The 14,496-nt window shown below is 41.0% G+C and overlaps 1 protein-coding gene across 1 annotated transcript in view; it reads right to left on the reverse strand.

Annotated features, from left to right (window-relative positions):
* The window catches only part of Cpb1 (carboxypeptidase B1), a 30,086-nt gene extending 16,074 nt beyond the window's left edge, over positions 1-14,012 (reverse strand). Inside the window, exons 1-6 of the mRNA XM_047564796.1 lie at positions 13,886-14,012; positions 13,702-13,777; positions 7,213-7,337; positions 1,272-1,371; positions 1,086-1,187; positions 142-243 (exon numbers count right to left, since the gene is read on the reverse strand). Of these exons, the coding sequence (XP_047420752.1) occupies positions 142-243; positions 1,086-1,187; positions 1,272-1,371; positions 7,213-7,337; positions 13,702-13,777; positions 13,886-13,956 (576 nt within the window). The 5' untranslated portion in view covers positions 13,957-14,012. The remainder of the gene's footprint in view (positions 1-141; positions 244-1,085; positions 1,188-1,271; positions 1,372-7,212; positions 7,338-13,701; positions 13,778-13,885) is intronic.
* Positions 14,013-14,496: the final 484 nt, after the last annotated feature.

Consider the following 14,496-nt stretch of genomic DNA (forward strand, 5'->3'; position numbering starts at 1 on the left):
CACCAATTCTGAAACCCAGGGACTTGGAATTATGGATTATTTTTTCTGTGTCATTCTCTTTTTCTTGCTAGGTTCTAAGGAATTAATTAGAATAAAACTACTTTCTGCTTCCATTTGCTAAAAACTGCCGCACAGACTGACCTCTCTCACAAACCACTGGCAGAATGCAGGAGAAATCCACTCTCTGGCATGGAAACCACAGTCGATGAAGATGGCGGGCTTATTTGGATTGGCTTTGCCAACCTGGCGACAGAAGCAAGAGGGAAGCTGTGATTGACACCCTGGCATGCAGGGTTAACCTTCACCACCCACCAGCATTTTGCGTTCAACAGGTGAAACCTGACAGCGGCGTGATATATCCTATGATTAAATTAAAACACAATACCAGCACAGTATGCTCTTGCCTCTAGACACTCACAATGTTTGAGCTGAGAGCTTACATGGCTGTTTATTATTTTTATTAAGCTTGACAAGCTCATATTTTCAGAAGATGCCTGATTACCCTGCTTAATGGTCCTCACGTGGAGGTTATTTTCAGCCGCTATTACTAGGTGACATGACCAAGACAACTGCATGAGTAATTAGAGGTAATCACGGTTGTTGCTAATCTTGTAAGAATTTTCCCTTCTCTCCACTATTTCTTGTCTTTTTATTTCCTTCATTAGAATTACATGACAAAAATGGCATTAGAGGATGACAGAGACAAATTGTCGGTATGCTTTGTAATGTCGTCTGATAAACGTGAAGTTTATGAAGCTCTTTAGCAAATGGATTTGCAAAGAACAGCTGGGAGGGAGGAATTTCATCAAGGTAGACGATCATTTACATTGCTTACAGGAATGTGGTTAAATTTATAGGACTTCTCTTATTTTATTGCATTTTCCTTTTGCATAAATCAAAATAATGATCTAAAAATCCACATATGATAAGGGAAGCTGGGGAATCTGTTCGGCTCCCTGGGGGATATAGGCAGGAAAAGTTATAACAATGTTTGGGATAACACGTCTGTGAGACAGATGTTAATGCATTAGGACTCACTGATTTAAAGCCCTCAGCCCGGCAAGGTCATGGTTAAAAATCATCACCTTGAGGAGGTACATGTTGCGACCTTCAAAGGTGGTTCCAATGATGCTGCGGGAGACAAGATCTGGATTCTCATCGGCGATTTGTTGAGTCCAAGCCTCTATCTACCAAAGGGAATCATTTGCGGATTAACGTGACATTGTTGATTCAGTTCCCAAAGCAAAGTGAAAACCACCCGCACCCCGTACCGTTTCCCAGTCGTTGTACTTGGTGTAACTGTGTCCTGCCGCCCGGCTTCGGCTGTCAAACTGGGCTTCCATCACGTTTCTCAGGTTGCTTATCAACACCCTGCAATGGACCAGAGAAGGTGCCCCCCTGGTAAACACGCAGGAAATCCAGAGCCACTGCGTCAGCAGACGGTCCTGTGCACCCCCCAGGGATCACATATTGTCATCTAAGCAGCTGACAAGGACATCAGAGGTGTTGGCAGGACAGGCTCTTCCTCAGCCCAAGCTTCACGTATTTGATGTCCTTAGACCCTAAGCTCAGAAACGGTTTCCACTGGGCAAGGGACTTGGGCACAAGACCATATGTACTTGAGTCCTATCTATGGCCTTTCCTCCTCAGGACTTTCCTGATTTTATCAATAAAGTCCCAGCTCCCAGAAACCTGCTCAGTCCCACATAAACGGGGACGGTTCCTCATCTAGAGTCATCTCCAGGTTTTGAGAAAAATCTCTTGGTGGCCAGAAATTAAGAAATGCCAATAAGCTAAAGATTTATTAGGTCAAGAAGACTGGGCTCAAAGCACTAGTTTCTACTTGCCTGTTTGGCTGGTTTAAATAATCTAATAATAGTTCTGCAACTAGGTAACAGGAACACCGGGGACAGGACAGCTTCGGCCCTCCTGTTCCTGCAAATGTGCGGTTCAGTTGAAAGTCCTCTTAACAGTGGCGGACCTGAAGGTGTGGGTGTGGGTGCCTTCATTTCCCTTTGCCACTTTGAGTGAACAGTGTATTTGGAAGGGACAGAATTTTATAAATATTAAAGTCCTTGGTCACAGCACTGTGACTATTACAGACAGAGACCATTTTGCAGGAACTTCTATTATCCTAGTCGATTCTTGAAACAGTTTTATCTGCCACACAGAGACTTAGAATCACACAGCACCAATCTGCCTTTCCTTGGTTGCCCTAAGGGCGTTCTGAGAGTCCGTCAGGGAGGTCCTCTGAGCCTCCCTCTGATTGCTCCTTCCTTTGGGGAACTTGGATATGAACTGGTGTCGCCTCACGGAAAACTGAGTAAATTAAAACTAAATGGTATTTGCTTCCTTGCGAATGACAAATACTGTCCTGAGGACTTCACTCTCTTAAGGTATTAAGAGAATGAAAAAGAACAGATCTTAGAATTTATTCTGTGGAAAGAGATTTTTCCATTGAACAGCCATCCATACTTTGTGAGTGTCTTAATTTTCTGTGACTGCTTAAAGTTAGCAGCGGAGAGCAATGTGGATTTGTAATTTTACAGCTCTGTAGTCTAGAAACCCAACGCAGGTCTCATCGGGCTGAAAACAAGGTGTCCACAGGGATGTGTTCCTTCCTGGAGGTTCTGGGGGAGAGTCTGATTTCTCTGAGCCCTTTGCTTGTCCTGGAGGTCACCTACATTCCATGGTTGGTCCCTCTTCCTCTGCCTTCGAGCTAACAACAGTAAACCAAGTTCTTCTCATATCCAATCCCTCTGACTTTTACCTCCTTCTTCAACTTTTAAGGACTCGATTGATTATAGTCGACCTATCTGGACAATTCAGTGTAATTTTCCTATTTAAAGTCAGCTGGTTAAGATCCTTAAGCTACCTAATATCTCGATTCCTCTTTGCCATGCAAGGTAACACTTTTAAACATGTTGGGGATGAGGATGCAGATTTTTGGAGGAATTGTCATTCTGCCTACTACAGTTAGGAACAATGATTATAGCGAGTGCCATAATTATACTCAACATCAAATTAGATTGTTAGGGCATAGGACGGAAATAGGAGGAATCCTGAATTGGAAATCAAAACATGAATTTCACAGTGTGGCCCAACTCATCAATTCACTTTAGAAGAGTCATTCAATTTCTGGGCCTTAATTTCATAAATTTTAGAATTGGAGCTTTTGATTGATGGATATTCAATGTGCTTTTCAATTCTGAAATGCAAGACTTCACTCAAATTCATGGGTTTTGGTCATTTACATACCTGTCTTCCAAGTTATGTGAAAAAAATTTTCCCCCAGTTACCACCTCCATAAACATTAATATGGAGGAAACTAAAGCCTAGAATAGATACAGTCTAGGCAAATGGTTTTTAAGGATAACAAAAAAAAAAAAAAAACAAAAAAACAAAAACTAAAAACAACAACATAATAAGCAAACAGGAACATGGAAATTAAACAAAAATTAAAAACAAAATTGGCAGAAGCCTTTAAGAAAATGGCAGTCCAATATCATCAATTTGAAAGAAGAAATCCTACTAGCTAACAAGGATAAACTTCTGAGAGAGAGAGAGAGAGAGAAAGAGAGAGAGAGAGAGAGAGAGAGAGAGAGAGGGAAAAGGGGGAGGGAGAGGAAGGGAAGGAAAGAAAGAAAGGAGAGAAAATGGAAAATGGTAAGTGATGTATCCTTTTACTTTAACGAGGTTTTCCACTGGAAGTGAGCAAGTGAAGTATCAGCTGGGTCACGTGGCTTCTTAGTGAGTGTGCAGAGGAAAGATCATGGGTTGATTGCTCCCATGATCTACAGCCTTGGGACTTTCACTAGACAGCCACATCTAAGTCTATAACCGTGGCTGTCCTGATCTGTCGCTGGGTGGAGGGGCAGCAAAACTCCCAGAACATACAGCGTCCCTTTCACCGGCACCCAACCTCAAGTTCGAATTATTTAGAAGAATCAGTGACTGTGCAGGGGCTAGGGTTTCTTTTGGTACAAAGAAGAGACATTCCCTTAGAGTTATTGCTGTGTTAAATATTAAACATTTTCATCAATAACTAGGACAAAGAAGCATTAAAATATTCAGCTAGTTAAATTTAAGACGACACCCAAGAGTGAGAGCGTCCTCTAGTAACTTGGGAGAGAGCATCAGAATGAGGCTGAAATATGGTGTTGACTTTAGCCAGAAGGCAGGGGATTGACCTCAAATGATCCTTTCCAGCCTTATGATTATTTGATATTATTGGATTTAGGATGAAGCACTACTTTAGCTATATTACAAAATATTATTACTAAATAATGAGCTACTATTGTAGAAGATTAAAACAATGCCTCTTAATATCAGAGGGACCACATTACAGCTCCCAAATCCAGAAGATGTGCACTATTTTCTACTTTTATATGCTCCTTTTATAGCCCCATTCAACTTCTTCTTCTCCTTTTTCATTTTATAAAACTTGCAAGCAAATTAGATAACTAGAGTTCCCAACAAAGCAAGTAACACAATGTCTGAAAATGACTCAATTTTATCTCTCTTTCAGACTCCAGAAAATGGAGCATTTGTTCAGTTCTTGGACTATGCACCCCTGACTATTGAAGAACACTGCTACGTACCCACTGCCATCCAAGGACACTTTCCTGTGTGACTGAGATATGGCAGAAGAATGATGCTATTGTCAGTTAGCAACAGACTTTCTCTGCATTGAACAGGTTCGAGATAACCTTGCGATTTGTAGGAAGGAATTCTGCAGAGACTGCCCATCCATAACTTCAAACCATAAGTTGGAGATATATACTAATTCCTAGTTTACCTGTATCTCAGGACGCAACCTGGCCATTAAAACCAGTTATCTTTCTCTTGGTACACATTTTACATTTTTTTCTAGAAATAATTCAGGATCTTACTAAAACTCTCAAATGATATGAGTCTTGGTGAAGAGGGTTGGAACTACTCAAAAATCTGAAAAGCTATTTTGTGGACCTTGTGCAGTGGATGGTTCCTGATATATAAACACAAATGCAAATTTGTGCCAGCAGGAAACCATCTAAATACAAATTAGTTACCATATGAGGTAATAATAGTGTGCACAGGGACTGCTTTCGGCTTGCGGCCCCTGGCAAGGATATTGCTGGAGTACTTCTCCAGGATTTCTAGGGACTTATTATTATTTAATATTTAGAAAATTATATGCTACAAATGTGTTCAGCAGTGAACAGAGAAGCAAAAATTAACAAGATCTTAGCCCTCAGGGAACACCCCATGTTCTAGATGAGACAACATTTATCCACAATGCTCAAAAAGTTTACCATTAAAAAAAGCAAGTATATTTTCTACCTGGTCCAGTAAACGCAGATTGAGAGGGCATTGGAAACCTTTTCATTATTTTGAGATATGAGTACAATTGGGACACCATGCAGATGGCTACTATTTGTCTATGGTTGCTGCTCTTTCTTTGTTTTTCTGAAAGAAATCTTAAAAATTCATCTTTTTCAATGTTACTGAGGCCCCCAAAGGCTAGGATTTTAGAAATTCTTCTAGATAATAGGAAGAGCAAAGTGTCAGGGACATGAATCTTAATCACATTTTGAAATTTACTAGGTTATATTTTGTTTAAGATGACAGTCAGTTTTTAAGGTCACATTTTGACACTTCCCTCAGGCAGAAGCAGATCGCTAAGTGATATGAAGCATGATAATAGGGTTAAACATAACAGTTTTTGTTGACCCTTAAAAAAGGGTAATCTATTTCCCCTCTGTGTAGCATAGTAAGTAAGCCCGAACAGCCTTCTCAGGAATGCTAGTTGGGATACTAGTTGCACCTTATTTACATATTGTTTGATTCCATTTTCACAACAGTCCTGTGATGGTGGCATTGTGTCTGCGTTTTATGGATAAGGTAACTGACATGCAGAGGGGTAAGCAAATTCCCCAAGGTCTCGTGGCCAGGGAGTTGCGCAGTCAGGACTGGAATCTGAACTGTGGTTTTTCCAAAGCATTTATTTGTTGCACTCGGCCACACCAATTCTGACGTTGGTACACACTTTATATGGGATGATTCTGACACCTGTCTTGGCACCGATACTCTTCTTTGATGCTTTTAAGATGTGAGAAGTGACAGAAAATTTCTAATGTTAAAATTATGTAGGTGATATTTTCTTAAAGCATAGTGAAGACCTGAGCATATGGTTGGTGATTGCTGGGTAAATGTTTGAGGATTCAGAACTGGAGCTTGAGAACTTCTTTGCTCCTTCTTGGTCCAACCCTGGTAGAAGAGCTCTGCTTTGTATTGAAGACCTCATTTCTTTCACCCTTTCTCCTGCAAATGCCTCCAGGCCACCAGTTCTCTCCCACCTCTCAGCATAAGGACTGTTCTCGGCCTAGAGTGGGTTTTTCCTTATCTTGGTCTGGCTAACTCCAGTTCATTGTTTGCTTCTCAGCTGAAACCTCATTCTGGTAGGGCAGCCCTCCTTGAATTCTAGACTTGGTCCGTTCCCTGCAAACTCCATTTCTCTGCCCCTCCTAATATCTATTATATGACTACAATTTCTCCTTTCAAGTCTTCACTTCTCCTAAAGCAGATGGGGCCACTTCTAACATTTTTAGCATGTGAAACATGTAGGCAATATCTTCTTAGAAAGACTTGAAAGACCTTGATGGAGCAACATTTGGAGAGAGGAGTCACAGAGTGATCAGCTAAGCCAACCCTACTGTAGGCCTTTGGAGAGCCACTTCCCTTTCTTTGATTCCTTCTCCATGTCTTCTCCTACCATGAGAGAGAGAGTGATAGAATCTTGGGAAGAAGGCAACAGGAGGGCCCCTCAGACAGATTCTAGTCTTGTTCTTAAGCTAAAGGAGCAGAAGGAGTCCTTATGGTTCACAATAGATCTCATGATCATGTGGGAAGAGTTTGAAATTTGGGGATTAAACCATGTCTAGCTGGTAATCTACTGCCCTTTGCTTTGGCCTGTATCTTGTAAAGCAGTAGCAGGGTAGAAATCTGGCTGAAAAATTAGGATTCACTAATCAACACTGTTTTCATTAGAGGAATAACTAAACACAAAATCTACCAGGATGGGAATCCAGGGCCAACTTGGCCTTTATCTCTTTGTGGAGTGATGGGGAAGACAAGTTCTTGGTCTCACTTTTACCTTCCCAGGGCTATTCAAAAGCTCAGATGAAAGCATGCATGAGAAAGAATGTTAATAGTTACAAGACATAAACTTACTCATATTGTAGCTCATGTTGATCTAGAAGGTCCTCCACAGTGACGCTATCTTCTGCTTTAATACAGAAGTCAACTGTACTGCGAGGTCGGATTTGTGTGACAGCATCTGGTTTCCAGAAGTCAATCTGAATACAAAATCAATATTAATCAATATTAAACTTCTATAGTTCAATGGGTGAATTATAATCTGAAGGCACACTGTTGCTTATCTCCATTGAGTTATTTGCAAAATCAAATTATTCAGAAAGTTCCTTAAACATATCTCCTTTGAGTGAACAAATGTTGGGCCCAAGGAGTTAGATATTGATCAAAATGTTTACAAATACATACATAGCATTAACTGGTTATCAGCACGCATTAAGAATACATAATTATTCCCCATAATACTATGTAATTGCCATATTCCATAAAGGCTCTTTTCTATTTATTGATTTTTCTGGAGCACTTGCTTGTTGGGATGGCAGTCTTGGTGGCAATGGAAAAATAATCTGAATGAATGATAATGAACTAGCTACTGACAAAAAACAAAAAAGGAAACTGAATTTTCCCTTTTACTTTTTAATGAACTGATTTTATGAGTTTGTCTTGTAACTGACTTATGTGCAAGTCACAGTAATGTGTGGAAGCAATGGTGTCCCTGACCTGTGGAGGATACCAGAGAGAAACTCAGTGTCCTTCCACACTGGGTATCTTGGCACCAAAATACTTGAGAATAAAATATTCTTGGGGATCCAGGAATGTGCTGACATTTTCATTTATTAAGTGATTGGACAACTGTTTGTAGGACCCATTATGTTCTAGGCTCTCTGCTGAGACCAGGGATACCCAAGGGGTCGGATCAAACATGGTCTCTGTCTTCATGAGGGAGACTTTAGAGAAGAAGTAAGTACAAAACAATAGCATGCCACATTTGAGGACTCTAATGCTTCTATTTGTGGAAGTTTGGTTTTAAATATCCACTTTCTGTGGAAAAATATTAATCAGAGCATACTGGCTCTTACAGGTCTGTGTTTTCCTGTTTCTTCCTTGTGCTTCCTGGAAGCCGGAGGTGAACCTGACATTGGATCTTTCTTTGTCTCTCTATCTCATCCGGTCCCTGTTTAGATGTTTGTGAATTAGTCTCAGCTGGTGATCTGACTGATGGTGATATTTAGGACCATTGCTTGGAAACTTGGAAGGGAGTGAGGGAGACTTAGAGACTGGTCAGAGAAATAGGAGGTCAGATGGCTCAGTTTCAGATACACCTGGGGTGAATCCAGTAACCTATATGCTGTCCTGGTAATCTTCAAACCACTGTGGAAGTTCAGTGGGTGCTGAGCCGGGGTCTTAATGTCAGGGCAATGGCAGGCAGGAACATGGGGTCCCATCAAGAGGGATTTCAGAAGAAAAGGTATAGTGTGGTTATCACAAAGGGGTTGAATGGAGTGTTAATGGTTGGATAAGGATTGGCTACAGAACGTGACCTAGGGTGCCCAGGATGAAAGGAAGAAGATGAGAGCTTAGGTCATAGTGGAGGAAGGACAAAGTGTGTCATGACAAGAGCAGAGAAGCAAGGGCTATTTGGCCAGCATTGTGCAGGGAAGGGCAAGGAGGAGAAGCACATGGTTTGACAGAGGCTGTTTTTTCAAGCTGTTTGTGACGGTGTTCCTAGTCAGTGATTCCGAGGTGAGGCAGGGGAGGAGAGAGTGACTTTATGAGAGACACAGAAGTGTAGCATTGGTAAAGCACATAAAGTCCTTTGAGAATCTATCTGTAGCTGACCCCACAGTGTCCACCTCTATGTAATTGCGGGGACCCATAAGTGTGCTCAGCAGACTTCCTGCTTTCAAGATCTATAGCTCTATTTCTGAGGGCACTTTCCTTTGGGACTAGGAGAAGGCAAATATCAGGTCTGGGGAGGAGGGAGCTGCAGAGGACCTAACTCTTTCTGGAGAACTGCTCAAGCAGTGATCTTGGAAAGCCATAGTTTAGGTTTCCCAACTCCTGACCTGAGAAGGTGGAATCATTTTGAAAGGTATATATTATACCTTTTCTTAAAACGTCCCCATGGATTAAGCTCAGGGTGTCCTCTGTGGTAGCTGGCTTAGTAATGCTGCCCTAAGTTTTGACTGTATCCTTTCCACTTTTATTTACTTATTAATTTTGCAACAGAGCTCTCTGCATTCCTACATGGCAACTTTCCCTTGCATCTTTGTCTCAGGGTCCATTCTGGAAGAGCCTCTATTAAGACTCTACATTCTACTCAAAGCAAAAAAATGCCTGATGATATTTTTGGTGATGATTCTAACATGACCTTGAATATGGGTTTCTTTCTGGTACTAAACTGAAAGTTGCCTTCTCTAACCTCTTAAGCCCATTGGTCTGGGTTCTGCCAAATACTGGAATATCATATATGAATATATATGAATCATATATGAAAGTTTAAATTACCTTTAAGCTTCTGCTCTAAGAATGATGAATGCTTTAAAAGGGATGTTATAAACATGTTCGACAAAAGTTTGCAGATCTAACCTCAGGTTACTTAAAGATTTCATTCCAACATGGGGAAACTGGGTCCGTAAATCTGTTAACATCCATCAGTGTGGAGTGCTGCAGGTGTGACATTGACTTAGTCTTCTGGAGATGGTCCCTTAGTTCCCAGGAGGAACACAGCTGGAAGTCAGCAGTGAACTACAGCTGCCCAGCCACTTACCAATGTGCCAAGTGTGGACACCAGTGATAGACTCAAGTAAAGACACAAGGAGATAATATGAATTTCAGGAACTAGTGAATGAGATTCACATCTGAAATAGGGAAAAGGGTGAAATACACAAGATGCAGGAAAATGAATTACGTGTTAAGATGTTATAAAACTGAAGTTATCAAATCATAAGTGTGGCAGAGAACCATCCAGTGTGTCAGATGGTAGATGGATACCTTTGAGTGACAATCTGGTGAGAATAACAACTACATCAGCCAGCTGGCTAATAACTAAGGAGTCTTTTCTAAAATGTGTCACCAACCTAGCACAAGAGCAAGATAAACCTTCAAATAAGGTTTATCTTGGGAATAAGGCTGGCATATGAAAGAATGAATACTGGCGACAGAATCTTTGGTTCTTCACACATCTATTTCTCCACATTACGTTTGACTCTGAGTTGAGCATCTGATAGATCCCTTCGTTTATCTTGAGGACATTTTCCTTTCTAGTTAGAAAATGAAGCAACTTCTGTTCTAGGCCTAATTTCAGTCAGCTGGGAGGAACTTCCCAGTGTAGCAGCAACAAAGAAACATGGGAACCGTGATGGTACAGGACAGAGCAAGGTGGGCCTTAAACTTGGAAAACAGATTTCCAGAAAGGCCAGAGAAACGATAGTGGATTTTATGGCGAACATCTCCAGTACAGGGACCAGAACAACCTTGACAGCACAGAGGTAAATAAAATCCTTCCTACACAATTGCAGATGAAAGGAGAGGCGGTTGGAGCACAGATCTCTCCAATACATTCAGCTTTTAAAGGACACGTTCAAAAGCTGGCAGGAAGGACACTTGGCCAAGGATGAATAAGAATGCTGGATGCCCTTGTAATGATCTTATCAGGAAGGCTGCATCCCAGAATATTCTGCGACACACAATTGGTAGAGAGAATAAAAAAAGAGATTTTTCAATCATGTTGGAAGTTAAAGAAAAAAAAAAAAAAGGAGAAAGAAGAAGGAGGAGGAGGAGGAGAAACTCGTGTCCTTCTACTCAGAGCTAAGGCAAAATGTTTGAAGAGAGAAACTGGGTCTCTTATGTGACTTCTGTCTTTTCCAAGAAGGGATAACACTGTTCCTTGTATTGTATACTTCTACTGAGAGCGGAAATGACCACCAAGATAAGTAAAGGTTTTTACACATGCTATTTAAGCAGAAATGATTTCTTTGGACAGAGAACACTGAGGTCCAATGTAGATGAGGAGATGGCTGATTCTATTGGCCTGTAAATTGTATTCAAAATCCCAGATCTAATGATAGTAACCATCAAACACTTACACAGTTCTTCCTGTTTAAGTTCTTCCCACCTGTTTTACTTATACCAACTCTCACAGTAATCCTTGAAGGTAACCTTATTATCATCATGGTACCAATGGGGAAGCTGAGACCCAGACAGCTGTCTGAGGCCCAGCTAGCAAGTGGTAGGTAGGGTCAGGAATTGAGCCCAGGCAGCCTGAGACCAGATTCTCTGCTCTGACCACCATAAAATGCTGAATTTTAGATAACCGAACAACAACAACAAAAACAACAACAAAACTGCAGATGTGATTGCAGAACTTTCTCAGCAACATTGGAAGACTCAGAGTTTGGAGGGCACCCTGGGGAATGATGAGGCCCAGTCTTGGATTTCATCAATAGGAAAACAGGTGAAGCCCAGAAGCAGGGGCTCCTGGGGCCTGGCATGGGTTCCAGCGAAGCTGCAGAGTAAACTGGAAGCAGATGGCCAACGAGTGCTCAGAAAAGGAAGCTGTGGATCTCTGGGAGTCAGCGTGATTTCAAGCAAGAATGAGTCAGGCCCAATTAACTTCCTCTTCCTATTGGAAGAAACCCCCTCACCCGGAGAATACTGAGTTTTGCTCTCAGTAAAGCATTTGATGAAGTCTGCACCGAGACTTACTTTACAAGCTGGAAAGTGGCTCAGCTTTAACTAGGTAACATCCCACTAACTTAGGGTAGTTGAGCTGAGTTACCCCAGGAGAACAGGCTGATGGATCACTTTCAGGGCTTACCACTGTGTCTGTCACATCCGACATGCTGATACGTGGGAGTCGAATGAGCAAACCATAAGGAGGTCTCTTTTCTATGCTGACCCCTGATCTACTTATTTTTCTTTATTGGTGATCAAAGTCACAAAGGGATGCTTATCAAACTTGAAGGTGATGCAAAGTTAGTGGGAAGAATTATTTCCTTGTTGACTGAATTCATTTTTGAAAAGATCTCACCATGCTAAAAACAGGCTAGCAAGATAAATTTTAGCAGCATAAATCTAAAATCCCACATTTAGATTTAAAAAAAAAAGTCAATTAAGCACAGAAGGAAGAGTAGCTTGTTTGAGGGTGATTCATGTGAGAAAAAATAACCTAATGATTTTGATTGAACACAGGTTTAATAGAATCTAAGAATGTTCTATGAGGGCTCAAGATGCTAAAAAGAATCTTAGACCCCATTAATAAATGTCTGCTTTACAAATGGAGACAGGCAACAGTCCTGTGTCACATATTAATCAGACTGTACCTGGAGGCCCACTGTCAATTCCGGTAGCCACATTTTAAAAAAGAAGTCTAGACGGACTGAGCTGTATCCAGAAATGACCAGAATGATCAAGAATCTGTAGACAAATGCTAAGAGAAATGATGAAAGGCCTGGAAAAGATTAATCTTAGAAGTAGCATAGCACAACATTTGGTGCAGCTAGGTCTAACAGGCCAAAGTTAGAGAAATTCAGTAAAAGGGAGAAAACAGGATGATTTTTAAGGCAAATTGATGATTTCAAAAAGGAGTATACCTACTGTCCCTGAAAGTACTTGAAGAGGTTTTATTAGGGTCAGCAACCAGGGATGCCATTTCCTGGGAGGAAATTCCGAATTTGAGTAGAAGACTGGAATAGGTGACTTTCTATTCTCTTTCAGTTTTAAAGTACTACTGCTTGGATGTTGTGAAATATTCTACCCTTTTCTTTCTTTCTTCACAACTTCAAAGCCAGAAAATGAAAGATAGACAGACAGATAGATATTCAGGAGCTAGGACCTAGCTAATATGTTCATGAAGAAAGAGCACCTGTTCAAGTGGACCTACTTTGCGATCAGCACTCATTTTCTGGCACATGGGACATAATTAAAAATGTTGGTTCCCACCCCACATATAGTGATTTTCTTAAAGTAGCAAAGAGATTACAGTTTCTTGAAAGCAAAATCAAAGTAGGGAAACCACTCATGTATTTTTTTCTCTTGTTCCCCCACCACCCCACCTGCCTCACATCATGTCATTAAGGGGACCAAAATCAAGGTCATGAAACCTCAAGCTGTTTGATTTGGAATGAAAGAAAATCAAAGAGAACAGATGATACATGGGATGTGGAAATGAATTTGAAGTTGGACACACGCCCAGTTTCTCAGTCATTTCCAAGTTGATCATTTTTCTCTCTTGCTTCAGAAGGCTGCACATTAGATGTTCTGTGACCTTCAAGATGCCTCCGGCTCATCCAGTTGCCACACTCTTTTAAAAGTCTTCATGGATTTATAACACTATGGGGCTCTTTTAAAAGTTTTCATGGATTTCTAATACTATGGGGATCCTGGCTATTTAAATTAGGCAGAAAAATAAGGCCTGGTGGCATGGTGTGCTTTCCAAGGTTTTATTTCTTGATACTGGATCGCTGTAGTTAATACTTTCTATCATTCTTTCTTTGATGGGATCACAGTACAATCAGTTTTTAAAGCAGGTGTGAGGCAAACCTAAGCTACATAATGGTAACTTACCTGGTTGTTGCTGGCCAACTCACGGATTAAGTCGAGGTGATTTTCATCTTCAACATTGACACGGAAAACCTTATGACTAAATGGTGAGATAACAGAAGAATAGGACATTAAAAGTTGGGTCATGTGTCCAAACTTTTGGACTAGCAAGGAAGAAGACTAACTCTTTAAGGAATTGGTCACCTACCCTTCAAAGTGCTCACCAGAAGGAGGAGCAGATGCGAGGGCCACGGTCACCAGAGCCAGGAACACCAACATTGTGTCTGACTAGGCCTGTTGGGTGACTCAGAGTGCCACCTGGCTTTATAAGCAGAGTGTTCTTTTGAGATTGCAAATACAACTATCAGATCTTGATTACTGGTTTTCCTGGCATTGGTGCCGGCGGAGGTGGTGTGAAGTCTGAGAAGATCTTTCTCTCAACACCTGTGGAAACAGACCAAATTGATCTAAGTTAGACCTTGAATAGTCTGGGGCAAAGTGAGTTTTAAATAAAATCTATGTTGCCGTCTTCTTTTCTTAAATTGAGAATTGCATAAGATTTAAGAATAAAGTTTGATGAGTCTTGACAAATGTGTACACACATGTATGTTATGTACCAAAGAAGGTATGAAACGTTTCCTACCCTGAGACATTTCCTTGAGCACCTTTTCAGCCCATTTCTGTGCTCCGAGCTCCTGCAAACCACTACTCCAATTTCTAGCTTTGTGCAGAAGTTTGCCTGTCCCAACTTTGTTCAAATGAGGTCTTACCATAAACAGTCCTTTGTATGTGACTTCTTTCATGTTTTAAAGATTTATT

The sequence above is a fragment of the Sciurus carolinensis genome, chromosome 9 (genome assembly GCF_902686445.1).
Source record: "Sciurus carolinensis chromosome 9, mSciCar1.2, whole genome shotgun sequence".
Taxonomy (NCBI): domain Eukaryota; kingdom Metazoa; phylum Chordata; class Mammalia; order Rodentia; family Sciuridae; genus Sciurus; species Sciurus carolinensis.